Raw genomic sequence first — 16320 nt, forward strand, 5'->3', positions numbered from 1 at the left:
TCACCCAACATCTGTCATGAATATGAAACCATAGTCCTCAAATTTGATACTGTTGTAGATCATCAGATCCAGGCAAGCACACTTTTTTGTATGCTGTAAAAGTTCGGTATGCTGTATGTTAAGAAGCCGTTGTGAGGGTGAGTGACAAACACATACTGTACATAGGCCTGGCACATGTATACCTCACCACTATCTAAAATTTCAGTGTGAATGAAGAGCAAATCATAGCCTGACAGTGACGTGAACAACCACGAAACAACCAGCAGTAATTTCACATACTGGAGGAGTCGATTACATGATAAGAACATCAAGTTTTTAACCTTGTTAATATGTCCATGTGATGTTTTTATCCAAGACATATCATGAGCGAAATAATCAGTCAACGTCATGACTGAGTATTTCCACCTTGAAGCTGCAACTTGGAGCTGCACTGATATGTTCTGAAACGTCTGCTAGTCACCGATTCTGGTGCACAACAGACTTCTCTTCTGGGTCTGAGTCTGACTGAGGCTTAATCATCTTGATACTCTCTGCTCTTTCACTGATCACTGAAACCTTGTCAGCACAGAGAGCACAAGTCTGCATTAGCATAACCGCTAACACTGTGTCAGCCACTGCCAGTTACAAGCTAACAAACAACATTAACAATTAAAAGATGCAAATTACCCTAACCGTTCTGATACGTTGATAGTCTCTGATTCTGAGCTCAACAGACTCCTCATCTGAGCCTGGGTCTGACTGAGGCTCAAACATGTGGCTGACTCGCTCTGATATTTCCTCCTGTAACCATCTTGATACTCTCTGCTCTTTCATCTGCCAACCAAGTGCAAGAAGCAGTGGTGGGCGGGGCACAAGGCCTGATCCAGAATTTCTCATTGAGGAAGTGAGAGTAGAAGAGCTTCCAGCCCCAGTTTCCATTTTTTTCTCTTTATGTGGGGAAACCATGTTAAACAAAATATTAATCATAGCAGAGTATATATATATATATATATATATATATATATGTGTGTGTGTGTGTGTGTGTGTGTGTGTGTGTGTGTGTGTGTGTATATAGTTTGGAGAGGAACTTTAAAGAACAAGGATGAGTTCTTCGTACCTTGATTAACACAACATAGTGCAGTTGATAGTCCTAAAACCTCACCACTGTCCTCAAGAGATACAGTATGTGCACGCACAAAAGAATAAAAACTCTGTTACATGTCACCAGGGGAAAATGTGAATAAAGTGTTTGACTACGATATCCAGGGAAACTGTTTGGCCGAGTGTTAGGCAGTCCTTCTTTCACCTACAGCAAAGATAGCGGTCATAAAACTGAGCTGCACAATACAATATTAGGTATTGGACATCGAGCCGTGTGGAGGTGTTTGCCAAGACGCTGAAACGACCATAAATCGAATTGCACAGCTGCAGGCTTATGTGTACATACAGTTGCATTGTACGTCATAGACACAGATGCTGACACAAACTTTTCGTGTGTGCGTGTATCTTGTAGATTAATGTGTTTCTCTCCATCTCCTCTGTCATTTCATTCTGACCTCCAGCTGGGTTCAGGAGAAGCTTCCGTCTCAGCAGGAGAGACAAGAAGACCAACAAGTCCATGTACGAGTGTAAGAAGAGCGAAATGTACGATATGGCCGACGTGCCCACGTATGAGGAGGTCACCCCATACCGCAGGCAGAGCGGGGCTAAACACAGGCTGGTGGTCCTAGTAGGTGAGTAGAGAGCAGGACTTACCTCACACTCTGTTTTTGAGATTCAGACAGCTCTCTTTCTGTGAAACCTGGCACTGCAGACACCATAGATTTTAATAAAAATCCTCACCTTCCAGCATGGTGCCAGATACAGATCACAGAACCGGCTCTGTGACTCACAGCTTTGCAGCTCCAGAAGCCCCTGGTGGCCCGACCTTGCCCTCCCATGACCCCAAGCCCCAGAAATGAGCTTCCCAACGCGGGGACTCAGTCACAGTCATCCTGGACCTCCTCAGTTTAGACTTTTTAGCACTCGATGGAATCTACAGAGCAGGCCTCATATTAATCAGTCACATTTAATACTTTCATTTACGGCACCTCACCCTCAACGTCCCTTCAATTTTTCAAGCTGATGGAATTGTTAACACTCGCCTGGAGGAGCGGGTGTTACAAAGCCCTCCAGAAAGCTTTATAATGTGCCAAGGTCTTGAAATGAATTTAGCGGTTTCTCATTCTGTATTTGTGGCTGGGAGACGTGCTGCCAGTGAATGGTGGAACTGGAACTAGGTGCTGGGCCAGGTGCAACAGTAAAGATTTAAATATTTCTCAGGACCAACCATATCATCAGTTAGTTCTAGGATTTTCCACATTTTCCTTTTTAGGTTTGATACTTGTAGCGAAGAAATGACAAGAATGTCCCAGACACAGATGGAACAAAACATTCTCTAAATCTTCAGTGTGACTCCTTCCAATCTATTTCCATTCATCAATGAGAACTCAAAAGTCTGTCTTCAACTTTTCATTTCAGATATTCCAACAGCAGTTTTTAAGCATTTGTGAGTTGATTCTAGAAATGAGAACCACTGGCAACAAGGTCTCAGTCTTTACTTTTTTTTCATTTCTGCAGAGTGGTGTTCCTAGCTTGATTAACCAGGCCTTGGTTCACTTAAATACGCCACACAGAGCATGGACTTCATCAGGCATGTTGCTAATTAGCCAACCCATTTCCCTGCCAGTGTGTCACAGCCTCACACAGAGGATGCTGAACCTCTCCCACTTGTCATGCTAATGTAAATATTTTCAATTAACTTCCAGGATTTTGGAGGACAACCTATGGACAATTTCAGACATAACGAAGCGGAGGGCCAAGGAAAGATCTGCTTTATGTTTCCCTGCCTCCCACTCTCTTTCCTCCTCTCCCCAGAGCCTCTTGATTTTTCTTATTAGAAATCTTTTCTGTCCAACTCTTTTCTCTCTGACTGTTTTTTTCTGTTATTCAGGGACACATTATTCCACAATATAACCTTTTTCAAATCACTTTCCACAAGAAGTATCTGCTCTAAAGTAACTTCAGACCTGTACTGTGACCAGTTTCAATCCCAGCAATTGACCATTTGCATCAAATATACAGTTTACAGTGATAACAATGGCAGATGTACTGTTGAAATTCTTAAAGGTCTCATATTTTACACATTTCCTGTGTTGACATCCATAAGAAGATATATTTGTGGTTTTAAGAACCAAAAACCATCTCAAAGTAGTTTTACATCTCCTCTCTCAGGCTTCTCTCTGGAGCTCTAGTAACAACAGGTTCTGAGCCAACGAGTCAGCCAGTAGAGGCTCAGAGCCTCTCTACTGATTGGCTGACTGTTTTCTGAGCAATCAAATAAAAATATAGCAGATTTAAGGTAAAACCAAATCCTGCAAGTCTTGCGTGGTGGGTCCTGGTGGGCTGGGCTTGGGGCATGGCAGAGAGCGGTGACTGCTTTGTTGTGATATCACAAAGTTCCAGAAGTCCTGACAGCTGGTTTTAAGGCTCAGTTTCTGAATACAGGCTGTGTGCATTTCTCTGTGGACTGAGGCTTTGATACTTTCACAGTATTAATATAGAACCTAGACCTGCTTTATAATCAAAAAACACATGGACATCTACCTTTATACTATATGGGACCTTTAATAATAACAGTGGATCCTTGATTTCAGACAGATGTAGACAAAAGTAGGCGTCTTGTTTGTAGCAGGTGATGATTTTGTTGGCAGAAATGACAGCTGTCACTAGCTGACATTATCAGCTACATTAACTATTAGCTATACTTCAGAGAGGAAGAAGGAAAGTCTGCAAGTCTGCGTTATTGTAGGACTTGCAGACAGGACCGAACCCTCCAAGCCTGATTTGGCCTCAGTCCTGTACTTTTTCCTCTCTGCTCCAGCCTTTTCCCCCCAAATTATTTTTATATCAAACATCTCTTTTTGGGAAGGCCTAAAGGCGGTTTTCATTAATGTGGACGCACAGGTTGACTGTACCAGCTAATGAATGACCTCCTGCCCACCTCATGCATTTGAATGGAGTCTGAGATTTGTTTCAAAAACAAATCAAGATACTTATCTGGGTTTTTCTACTTTTTATAACATCAGACAGCCAATAAAAACATATTTTTACATACTGCATGAGTAGTTTGACCCAACCACTGGTGGTTTTGAAAGAAATCAGATTATTTCACTTGACAAAATGGTGTGCTGATTTCCACATTTCCGTGTAACTCGACCCACTGAACTTGCAGTAGGATTTTGATGAATTGAAAGTTTTTAGTTTGGGGTTTAGCCCTAACATATTTCAAATACACTAATGCCTAAGTGAATGTTTATGTGGTATCCAAATATATAAAACGGGAACTCTATTTTAAGACTTTGCCCTGTTGAAAATGTAGTAGATTGTAAATTATCTGGTGGTGGTTACCACATTGCACAACTGTCATCTTTTAAATGTGGTAGTACTGTAATATCGCCTGCCCTGGATGTGGGGCAGGCTAGGAGGTTTGAGGCTGGGTCGAGGCACAGGGGGCCCTGAGCCGGGCCTCGTAGGGCCTGGCCTCAGCCTTTCTGTGCACACTGCATTCGATGCGCTCCACATTTGGCCTGGAAGTTATTAAGCTTGTGATATTAAAGGCAGCTTCTCTAATGAGTGTGGTAATGAAGTCTGACACTTTTACTGGCACAGCGATCTGTAAGGCCAGAAGTACTGAGGGGGCCAGCGAGAGAGACAGATGGAGGGAGAAAAATACACATAAATATAATGTAAATGCTGCAGCTTAGTCCAGAAAATCTGGGAGTTATGCCTTTTTTTATTGTAGTGTTCAGATTTATAATGTTGCTGTTGTATTGGGACATTGTTAAAAACAAACAATGCACAAAGAGGTGGCGTGTTTAAGGTCAGACGGTGGAACAGGGCCAGAGGGCACTGCTTCTGCTTGTAAAATGCCTGATGGTGGGCCTGTCAGGCCCCCTTGGCAGGCGGTGGTACAGCTGGAATAATCTTTAATCGTCGTCTAAGGTATTCTGAAGAAGGCCTGCTGCCATGCACCATTGATATCACAAGTGGCAAGCAAGGGAGCGATGTACAAGGTGAAAATGGTTTTACGAGCACGCAGAAGTAGGGCCGTTAGTCGGTCCCCTGTGCTCAGGCCCTGATGTCCACAGTCAGATTTAAGCAAACAAGCCTGTGTGGAGGTTTGTGGCCCGCCAGGCGGACTGTCTGCGCCCCTGTGATAGGGCTCATAAAAGCGCCTCTATTACCACGCTCTGCCACCTTCAGCACCTACAACAACATTGGTCCACGGCCTTGTTCAAACAGCGCCGCTGCATTCCTGCCGAGCTCCCGAAACAAATTCAAAATGAACTCCATTTCCTCATCTTAATAAATCACCCGAGCTCTCAACCCCCAGGTTCTCTGACTTTTTTCTTTTACTGAAAAAGTCCCTCTCCCCAGCTAAGATTGATTGCTGTCTTCGCTTGGCCATGTGCTTGTTTATGTGAGACGGTTACCACAGAATGCCTCGTGCTGTCACTCTAAAGAGGGTCAGGGTATTTTTCTTTGTTGTTTTATTTATTTATTTATTTTTTTGTCCTTTTGAATTCACAGTCGAGCTTGTGTGTGAGCACACTGAGGAAACAGCTTTTATCACTTACAGCAGTCGCACAATAGGACTCAAAACCATGTGTTACTGGGTGCAGAAGGAGAGGGAACACATGGGGTGTGAATTTGTGTGTAAAGCAGAGGTTATACTCAAAAGAGCCTTGTTGTCCACACCTATTTATCCAGTTGTGGATCACCTCAAAACCCTCCACACTTGACATAAAATGTATAGAAAAAGTGCAGATAGCACAAGAGGAAACTGGAGCGCTCTTTTTCAGGAAAATACAGAGCTTGTCTTTTTTAAATATTTTTTTTCCCTGTCTTTCCACCTAATCCGCATCACTGAGTGAACTCATTGTCCATTTGTTTTAGAGCAGCGGCCTGCTAAACACATTTGCCTGGAGAAATGAATTTCCAATAGGGTTTGATGCGATTGTAGTGCCTGCCCAGAACGTCAGGCATGCGAAGAATGTCAAGCCCAGATCAAGCGCTGTCTCTAACTGTCCACACACTGCAGAGCTGAAACGCCAAGCCATGCGCTTGTAACTCCAACACTGATTTCTTGTCCAGTTCGTTGGTGACAGCGATGCCAGTCGGTCCAAATTAAGATGGTGTAGCACCAAACCACCTGGAGGATGGCTGTCAGAGAAAGAGAGGGGAACAGTAAAGGGAGAGAGAGTGACTTCCAGCAAATCAAAACCAGTGTAAACAACGTTACAACACACATTTTTATATGTGTTTCTACTAACCACATATTGCATGAAATTAGGACCTACATAGGTTTATGAAATGTTTTGCAAAGCTGCCAAATTTTCTTTGTTCCTTAATATGTAAATTGAATTTATTTCCTCGGTTTGATTGAACTTTACCATCTCCACATGTCGGCCTCTGTTGAGTGCCAGAGATGAGTCTCAGCCTCTGGAGCCACAGATGCATCAATAGTCAATACTCCAATAGTTTCTCCTGCCTTCTCCTCTCCCACTCGTTGCCTCAGATTCCCCACTGGGAATGTGATGGAAAATCCAGCTGACTTGCATCAGTGCGGGAGGAGACTCTCTTGCCTTCACTGTGAACCAGAGTAGTGGAGGTTTAATGTTCTGCCAACAGTGAGTGAGGAACTGGTTAAATCTGTAATTGTAGATATCCTGTAGCTTTGTCATATTAAATCAATTATCTTTGCTCTAAAGGCTTTAACCAGGTTGATTGTGTTTTAATTTGAGATTAAATCAAATTCACACTGTGGTAAATTGATTTAATGATACATAAAGACAGAAAGAGACACCTGTGCTTGTACCTGCTACAGACGTACACTAAGCATGGTCACTGTATTGATACAAAAGGGGAAATTCACATTACAGCGGCAATTCCCATTGTAGTAATAACTGGTCACATGTGCAGTGTGCAGGTGTATTGTTGTAATGTACTGTGTGAATTTTACACAAGTTCACTCACCATGAGTCCTCTTCAACCTGTTGAAATATAAAACTTTCTGTCTTCTGTGGCTCTGGTCAGCGTTTTCTGAGTTAGTCCTGTTTATTGACTTCATAGGGTCATGTTTATCTTGCAGGCAGGGTCTTAAGTGGGAGATCATGTCACGTTGTATTGTGCGAAGTGTTTCTGGAGAACGACTCACGCTAGAGACTGAGAGATGGCAAGATATCTCAGGCATTTCAGCAGTGATGGTTCTTTCATTTAAAGTCTCTTTTGATGCTTCAGCTTTATGGAAGCATAATACGGAATTGCTGTAGTAAAAAAAAAATGTTTATATGTTAAATTTGATGCATGATGAATCTGTTAAATGTTGATGTTAGCATTTATTGCATTTAATGTGATTATAGTTACATAAAAACATAATTTGTATCTGATCATATTATTTTTCCTATTTGAGCAGTGGAGAGAGGTTGTGATGGATTGTGTGACTTATGTCAGTTTCCTGTGTTTGTGTGTTTGTGTAGGACCCACAGGTGTCGGAATGAATGAGCTAAAGAGGAAGCTGTTGATCGCCGACCCTCAACACTTCAGTGTGACCATCCCACGTAAGTCACTGAGGTCGAGTTGAACCCTGTTTGTGACTGTGGTCAAATCCAGCATTTGTCTTCCTCTCTGCTTTTTTCTTCTCTTTTATCTGTGTGTGTGTGTGTGTGTGTGTGTGTGTGTGTGTGTGTGTGTGTGTGTGTGTGTGTGTGTGTGTGTGTGTGTGTGTGTGTGTGTGTGTGTGTGTGTGTGTGTGTGTGTTTGACCTCCTCCACATGGTGCCAGATTCAGACTGTGAGACAATAGAAAACAACTGTGAGCTGTGAAATTGGCCCAAAAAATGAAAAATGAATCACAGAGTGTACACTTTCAATAAAAAGGTTTTTAATTACATTATGTGATTATCCTTACAAAACCTAACCTCCCTTGAACATGTTTAATAGGCCACTTTTTCCATACAATATAGAGCATTAAAATTCTACTTTAAGACTATATAAAGTCAGTCAGGGAATCAAATTATCCCAAACCCAAAGTCACATCTTGATTTTCTTATTCCACTATTTCAGTGGTTCCCAACCTGTGGGCAGTGGCACACTGGTGAGCCATGAAGGTATTGCAAGTGAGCCGACAAATGAAATCCCCCTGACCTGTCAAACAAAAAGAAAAATTAATCTTCCTCTGTGTTTCCCCTGATCAGTTCAGTCCTGAATGTTGGATCATTATCTTAAAAATAAAGGCATTATTTGTTACTGGGCCAGATGTGGGCTGCCCACAGATTTTCAAGTGGGCTATGAGTTGGGAAAGGTTGGGAACCACTGTCCTATTTTATTTTATTTTTTATTTTTCATATTCACGATCTTAAATGGAAGAAGACACATCAGACAGAAGAGCACATGACAATTTTTAGTTTCTTTTTAGTGCAGAAAGGGGTCAAATGTTGAAGCAAAAACTTTTATAACCAAGCCCTAATTTCTAAACATTGCAAATAGAGTTAACCAGTATTCTCCAGCTGGAAACAACAACAACGTCAAGGAGCTCATAAAGATTAAATAAGCAAAAAGAGCAAATTGGCTTGAAGCCTGCAGCATTTTCAGCATTTACCGTTGTCAGGGTTATCTGAGGAAAGACCCCCCTCAAACATTAAGTAACGTGACGCTGCAGCTGTCCTATCATGTGGATCGCACACCTCCCTCTCAGATCCTCTGAATCCATTTGCACCCACGAAGCCTCTCTACATCTGTCCACCCAGACAAACACATTGGAAACACATTCACAGAGAAATGTAAGCGCACAAGATGCCAGATCAAATTCCGACTGCACAGCGCTCCAGTGCACCCTGTGAGTTTTTAAGCAACAAATCAAAATAATCACTTTAGGTGAAGGATGTTTAGCTTACTTGTTCCAGTTAAATTTTCACAGCATGTGACAGTGCTTGCGCTGCCTGAGCGATGAAGGCCCGGTCTGAGACACACACCACCACCACGCAGGCAGCAGATCTCAGGCGGCACGGCTGGTACTGTCAAGGCCTTCGGCGCTTGGTTCTCCTCCTGTGTAATTGTCAGCTTTTCACAGTCTGCCTGACAAGCTCCAAATGATGGAGGAAATGGTGTTTTTCTACCTCTGAACACATGCCATTCCACTGCTTCATGCATTGGCACTGAGCTACTCTTTCTCCTTTATTTCTCGATTTATTTCTCACTTTCTTTCTGTCTTTTTCTGCACCCCCCCCCCCCCCCCCACATCCCCTCTCTGTCTCCTCCCTTTTTCTCCTTTTACGGACCTAACGACAGCCTGCCATAACTCTGAACACCATCCAGCCCTGCTGCAAACGACCAGCTCTCCACACTTTGCCAGCATTTTTTAGGTTTTTTAGGCAGTTCTGAGATGTCCCACAGCCAGCATGTTGGGACAAATAAATCTTTCTGATTTATACATTTAAGTACGGCAGTGGCATTAGCGCTTGTGTAGTTACCATCTGGGGCTTGGAGGGAAAGTGCGACACAAGTTTTGAGGAAATATGAGGTCCGCTGATATTAATTGCCGTGTTTGTTACATGCCGTGCGGCATAATGGATGTGTCCCATTCAAAGCCTGACACTTGAAATGTCCCTGGTATTAAAATCCCATCGGTGGGGCCTTTTTTTCCACAAGGCCTGTTAATTACTCTCAAATGTGACCTGTGATGCTATGTTTTAATAGAGCCCAGACAGTCAGATTCTGACCCATATAGAAGACGTATGGCACAAGTCCTGGCTCTCATTGAGAGGAAAGAGACTCGGAAAGTATCTCATCTCCCTCCTTTTTAATGTTTGATTGCTGCCAGTGGACACATGGATGTGTTTAACACTTGCTGTTGTTTCGGATTAAGCCCAAAAGCATTACCCCTTTTTGTTAATTTGAAAACCGGAGCTGGGGAGACCACCGGCTTGTGGCCCCGGTTAAGCCTTCGGTTTTTGGTTTTTTTTTTCTCTCTCTCTACTTGTCACTGTAAAATGTAAACCAGTCGTCTAAGAAACTGAAGGAGCATTGCAATAAGCCATTAGAGTAGGGGTTAAACATTTTGATTCCCGTCCAAGCTGACTGATATTTTCCATGAATTGAGAATGAACGGATGCACATTCTTTTGTTGCACTGTAATTATTTTCTGTGCCACAAAACAGATGCCAAAATAATGCACGGTGGATGGTGTTGGTCTAACTACGCAGAGGCTGTTTGGCACTCTGTCTTACACGTTTCTGAATGAGGAGGTATAAGTATATGTTATCTTGTGACTCGGCTGCTCACCCTCTCTTGTTTTTCCTACTGTTGTCTGAGGCTGATGACAGAAAGTCATTGATCTTCCTCAGTGTCTTCTCCACCACGGATGGATTTACAGCTGTCTCTCCTTCTCAAGCGAGTGACACATCGTATAAATCACACCATTGGTTTTCCATGAACCCTGCAGATCAGTCTGGACCATATAAAATAAAGGCACCAGTCCACTCTGAGGGCACAGCTGCTGACGAAAAGAAAGGCTCAGAGGAGGGGAAAGCAGGACTTGGCAGTTTTGTTTGCAGGTGATAAAAGTTTAATAGTTTGTTTTGGAGCTGGTCGGAGTGTCTGACGGGTGTACACCTCTCCCCTCTGACCTTTGAAGCATTCCTGAAACGAGCCGGAGTGTGAGTCGACCTCTTGGCCCTTACACATCCAACAGCACTGCTCACGTTCTCCCCACGCGCCGTCCCCGCCGCCCTTTTTACAGCAAGGTTTTATGGTTTACGGCCAAGTAAATGTTGAGACTTGATGTTAATGAGAGCTCCCAAACTCAATTACCTTGCAGTGGCTAACACTGCCGGCTAACGCCACAGCTTCTGTTCCTACAGTCTCTGCAGCCACATTACAAGAGACAGATTTAATAAGACACAGTAAACCTCTGCTGAATGTCAGTTAAGTGTCTGAGTTTAGTGCTGCAGCTCTACAGGTTGTGTATTTTATAGTGCTATTACACAATAATATATACAAGGGTTGGCATGGCCCAGCGCGCTATGTTTCAGACTTCCAGCGATGTTAATAAGGGCTCAGTTCAGATGGTTTCAGCCTCAGCAGTGAGTCAGACAGTCTGGGTTTGAGGTAATCACTCTCTCTTTCTCTCTCTCTGCTCCTCCTCTCAGACACGAGTCGGGCCAAGAGGAGCCAGGAGAGCGACGGTGTGGAGTACCACTTCATCTCCAAGAACCTTTTTGAGACGGACATCCACAACAACAAGTAGGCACAACTGGGACTGGTATAAGTGTAGAAAAAAAACTGGTGACACAACCAACACACTGTAGGAAGACAGACACAGTGGACACACAATACAGACATTCATGATAAGAATGTTTACAGCTTTAAAAGCCTTAAAACTGCAGGTGCTCCACTGTGTGAACAATAAATTTCCAGTGTAGACAGGCTGCACACAGAAAAGTCTAAACAAGTGAAAGTAAAGTCACACAACTCTTCTTCCATATGCTCTGATTATTCCTCCACAAGTATCTTCTCTCACTCCTTGAGTCCTCTTCACTGTACTTCTTCTTTTAAAACAAGTGAGAAGATGTGCAGGTTAGAGAATGTCTTGACTCTTTTCAAACAAATGGTGTTTCAGGGTTTTTCTGTTCTAAAATGTCAAGTGTTGAATAATCACAGGTTGAAGTAATCAACCTGATGTTCGACTATAATCATGTTTTTTTGAGAAAGGAAACCTTTAGGAGTCATTAAAAGATGAGATGAAGATTTACACTCATTTATCATGAGGTCATAAAGTTGATCCCAGTTAATTTTAATGACTAATTATTCATTAATAATGGTACTTTTACTGTTTGACACAGCAGAGTATTAAAGGCACTGATCGGGGGGAAAATAGAGACATTTAAATTTTGAGATAATTCCTATTATTTAAAGAATAAAGTTAAAACTTTGAGAGAAAAGTCAAAATATTTTAAGAATATTTTATGAGAAAGAAAAAACACAATGTTGTGAGAATAAAGTCATGATGAATGATGTTGGATGAAAATCCTGTAACTGGTTTCATTTCGGTTAAAATCGATGATAATAACATGTTTATTGTTAGAATCTATAACTGCAGGTTGTTGACACATAAACAGTTTGCCCTCACATGTTTACTACGATGGAGGAAACATCCCATAATATTACGACTTTGTGTCATATAATGATGTAATGATTATCATTATATCATATTACAACCTTTCCTCCAAATATTTTGACTTTATTATCAAAGTTTTGACGTGTGTTTCTCTCACAGTGCCCTAATACTATTTTGTACTATCAGCCAGATAAATAATGATGATAGGTTTTTTTTTTTTGATTTATTGATGAATTAAGTCTGTAAAATGTCAGAAAATAGTGACAAAAATCCGTCACATCTCACTGAGCCAATGAAACACTATGAAAATTTTCAAATTACATTGATTTAAAGCAGCAAATTGTCACATTTGAGCAGCTGCAACTAAGAAATGTTTATTCACAATGTTGCTGTTTTTTTTTGCATTTGTGCTTGATTAATAACACAAACCATTAATTGATGATTAAAATTAAGGCAACTTTTTACCTCAGCTAGTTAATGAATGGACTCATGTTTCAGCACTAATCACATCAGTAGGAATCACATGCAGTGTTTAATGTGGTGTTTCAAAGTTTAATGAAAAACCCTGTGTGTCTGTGATACCCAAATAAAAACAGCAGAACCCCTCTGTGTGCGTGTGTGAACCACTAGAGGCAGTGCAGCAGTCTGAAAGGTCCAGGACGTGCTGCCACTGTTCATACACAGCCTCCCCGCTGTCGTCTATGTGTCTCTGTAACCGAGTGTGAGCTGGTGTTGACAGGGCCGAGCCCTGTGTCGGTAACAGATCTCCAGACACTGGCCCCAAGGTCTCCTGTCTCTGCTTCCTCCCTTCCTCAGACGCTCTCTGTGAACGCAGCCGCACCACGGCCCGCCTTGACATTTGTGGCCAACAATTGAAATCCAAGTTGTAATAGTCAGAGGAATGATTGATGCCTTTCTGCTGGTCTCACACAAGCTGGAGGGGGGGGGGGGTATTGTAGGGTGCACATGCAAAACATTTACTCACGCAAACACATATGACATAGAGGGAAGCATGCTGGTGAGTGCATACTGAGTGTCAGAGCATGCAGAGAGAAGAAGGGAAAGGGGGTCTGTATATTTAGGCCATGTTGCGGTGCAGGTCAAGGCATGCAATGTTTTTCAGGGAGTCGGAGGGGTGAGTGATGTGGGGTGGATGCGTGGGACACTCCACGCTGAAATTACAAGGCAGCGAGGCAGGCGAGGGGTGAGATGAACTTGTTTGCGTTATGCCTCATTGCATGCAGCAGAAACAATGCACAGAAATAAAAAGGGCCACAACAACGTGTGTTTAGCTTGAACAGCTTTCCCAAGGGAAGCCCTGTTCTGTGTCAAAATGGCAACACTCCATACTCTTAATATAGCCAAACCTCCACTGGCATGCTTTGCTGTGATCTATATACCTTCTCCTCTGGGGACAAACAGCACAGAACTGCTGTTGCAAGGTGTGAGTTTTTAAACACAGGCTACTGTCAGCTCTTAAATGAATTTCCCATAACGGAGCCTGATGTTTGTTGAGATTTTTAAAGGAAAGAAAGGAAGAAGAAGAAGCTGAGCACAACTTTCTTACATGGGGAATTACCATAAAAGTTGATTTTTACATGCCGTTGGTCACAGTGAGGCAGTCATTCTGTCCGACACTCGTCATGAGCTGACTGCAAACATACCACGCCGCTCTATTAGCTTCAAATTCTTTCCACGTCGTTACTCTGCTCGCTGCCTTTTTTCCTCCTTGTTTTCAGCTAAAAATACGCCACTGGCTTTTTTTTTTTTCCTTTCATGACATCTTGGTGTGAAAGGGAGGAAGATTATCTGGTGGAAAAGAGTTTGCTTGCTTGCTTACACCCATGCAGTTTGCTTTGCTGGGCCAAAACCCTGGTGGATTTGTGGAGCTTTGTGGTCTTTCTGGAACAAACAGGTGTTACTGATTGAAGGGGTAGCGTAGGAGATTATATAAAAAACACACTCAGCCAAAGAGTCTGGTTTTTAGGTTCTGCTAGAGAACACTATCTTCTGATCTGTCAGTGGTCGAGAGACTGATCCTCCTGTCTCTGTGGATTTGTAGGGTTTATATATGTCATTATTTCTACTGTGAATCTCAGTGTGCTGACACAGTCGGCCAGATCAGGACAGGATTCTAATGTTACTCCCAAGGGACATTAATTGGCATTAGATACTTAGCACTGCACAGAAATTAGTTTTCTTGCTCAACAACATGTCTCTCTCTTTTTCCACCTCAGGTTCATTGAATACGGCGAGTACAAAGGGAATTACTATGGGACAAGCTTAGACTCAATACGCTCTGTCCTCTCCAAGAACAAAGTGTGCCTACTGGACATCCAGCCTCATGTGAGTGACACAAACCCTTCCTCTGCCTCTCATCATCCCACCATCCCTCCCTCGCCTGTATTTCAGCCCCTTGGCACCTCGGCCCCTGCCTATCTCGGAAGCAGATCTCTCTTCCCGAGGCCTTGGCTGCTTACTTGGTTACCAAAAGCAGGTTTTAAAGCGGGGGCATTTTGGGGGAGCAATTACTGCTAATTTCCTCTATTTGAAGATTTCCTCTTTGGCTTATGTGTCTTGGGTGGTGGCGATCAGACCCTACACAAACGGCCAGCTTGTCGCTGAGCCCCAGCAAAACCCCTGAGCACAATTCCCATTAATCCAGGGCCGGGACAGTATCTGTCGCCCAGCTACTGCCCTACCAGCTCCTCTCTGTTTGTTTTCGCTCAGTGGATAATGACACACAGGCACAAATACACCATTATATAGATTAGCCTGGCACATTTTCAAACCACCCGGGCCTGAGCAGCATTGAGACTGAGCCTCAGCTAAAGAGTGTGAGAAAGCGTCAGTGGTTTATATGGGTGTATGTATATTTATTTACGCATTTTTTTTGTCTTTGGCGTGTATTTGTGGTGTGGTGGTCTAAGCCAATTCTATGAACCCATTTCCCCAACATGCCTCATGGATCAGATCAGTGTCAGTGTCAAAGCATGTTGTTGCTCCCATGTTGACTAACAGAGCAGCCTGGATGAATTCTTCCCTCCTTGAGCTTTTAGTTCATCTTCCTATCAGCTGTGGGTTTGGACCCACTGCCTTTTAGCACAGTGAGAAACCAGAGGGGGCCCCAAAGCCTGACGCCACCGCTAACCAGATCTGACTTTTCTTTCACCCCTGGAGGACCAGATTCACGGTGTTGTTTCATGAAATTGTCACCAGAAAGAGGAGAGAAGAAGAGCAGACAGATGTGGACAGAAACGCCTCCTCCACTATCTTCTAAAACAGACAGAGGCTTGTTATTTGTTTCCTCCACCCATACATTAAACCAGCGCCTCCCAACCGTCTTGAGTTGTGACTCCTTAAAATCCAGCAACCCGTCGTCACGAGTTCTCTCCCAAAATGGAAAGTTGAGATGTGAGAGACTGGAACTAACAAATATTATACCTTGAAAATTACAATAAACAATGAATTGATTATCAAAAGAGTTGTCGGTTAATTTTGTCACGTAATCGACTAAAGTTTGAACATCTGCACTTGCATGGTAACTGAGCAAACCCCCGTTTTTACGCCTCCACACCAGCAATAGCAGGGCCATCCGTCCATCTGTCCCATTCTCCTGAACGTAATATCTTAGAAACACCACAAAGGAATTTCTTCAAATTTTGCACAAACATTCACTTGGACTCATGGATGAACTGATTACATTTTGGTGGGCAAAGGTCAAAGGTCAAGGTCACTGTGACCTCACAAAACACATTTCGGCCATAACTCATGAATTCATACACTAATTATGACACAATTAAATGTCTATAAGGATAAAATTAAGTGATGACATTTTACCTCCTAAGGCCAAAGGTCAACTTCATTGTGACATCATAATGTTATGCAAAAACACTTCTGGCCATTATTCAATGCTGTAACTTTTTTTCAGTTGCTTCGATTAATGAGCTCACAACCCCTGACTAACCCATGGGGAGTTTCCAGCCCCCCGACCTAGAGCCCCCTGGATTAAGTACACCACAGATATCTCTTCATTTTTAACACCTCATCATAATGAAATTGATAAATGTGCATTAAATTACTTTCACATTCTTGTTTTATCACTGTCCTCCTCCTGTTGCTCGA

The 16320-nt window shown here is 42.8% G+C and overlaps 1 protein-coding gene across 2 annotated transcripts in view; it reads left to right on the forward strand.

Moving 5' to 3' along the window:
* The window catches only part of mpp7a (MAGUK p55 scaffold protein 7a), a 142676-nt gene that overhangs the window by 116945 nt on the left and 9411 nt on the right, over positions 1-16320 (forward strand). For both annotated transcript variants that reach the window (XM_071485687.1, XM_071485688.1), the window contains exons 12-15: positions 1542-1712; positions 7560-7640; positions 11228-11321; positions 14433-14541. In XM_071485687.1, the coding sequence (XP_071341788.1) occupies positions 1542-1712; positions 7560-7640; positions 11228-11321; positions 14433-14541 (455 nt within the window). The remainder of the gene's footprint in view (positions 1-1541; positions 1713-7559; positions 7641-11227; positions 11322-14432; positions 14542-16320) is intronic.

Source organism: Trachinotus anak, unplaced genomic scaffold (assembly GCF_046630095.1).
Source record: "Trachinotus anak isolate AG129_WGS33_773 ecotype Australia unplaced genomic scaffold, CSIRO_AGI_Tana_v1 ptg000009l, whole genome shotgun sequence".
In the NCBI taxonomy this organism is placed as follows: domain Eukaryota; kingdom Metazoa; phylum Chordata; class Actinopteri; order Carangiformes; family Carangidae; genus Trachinotus; species Trachinotus anak.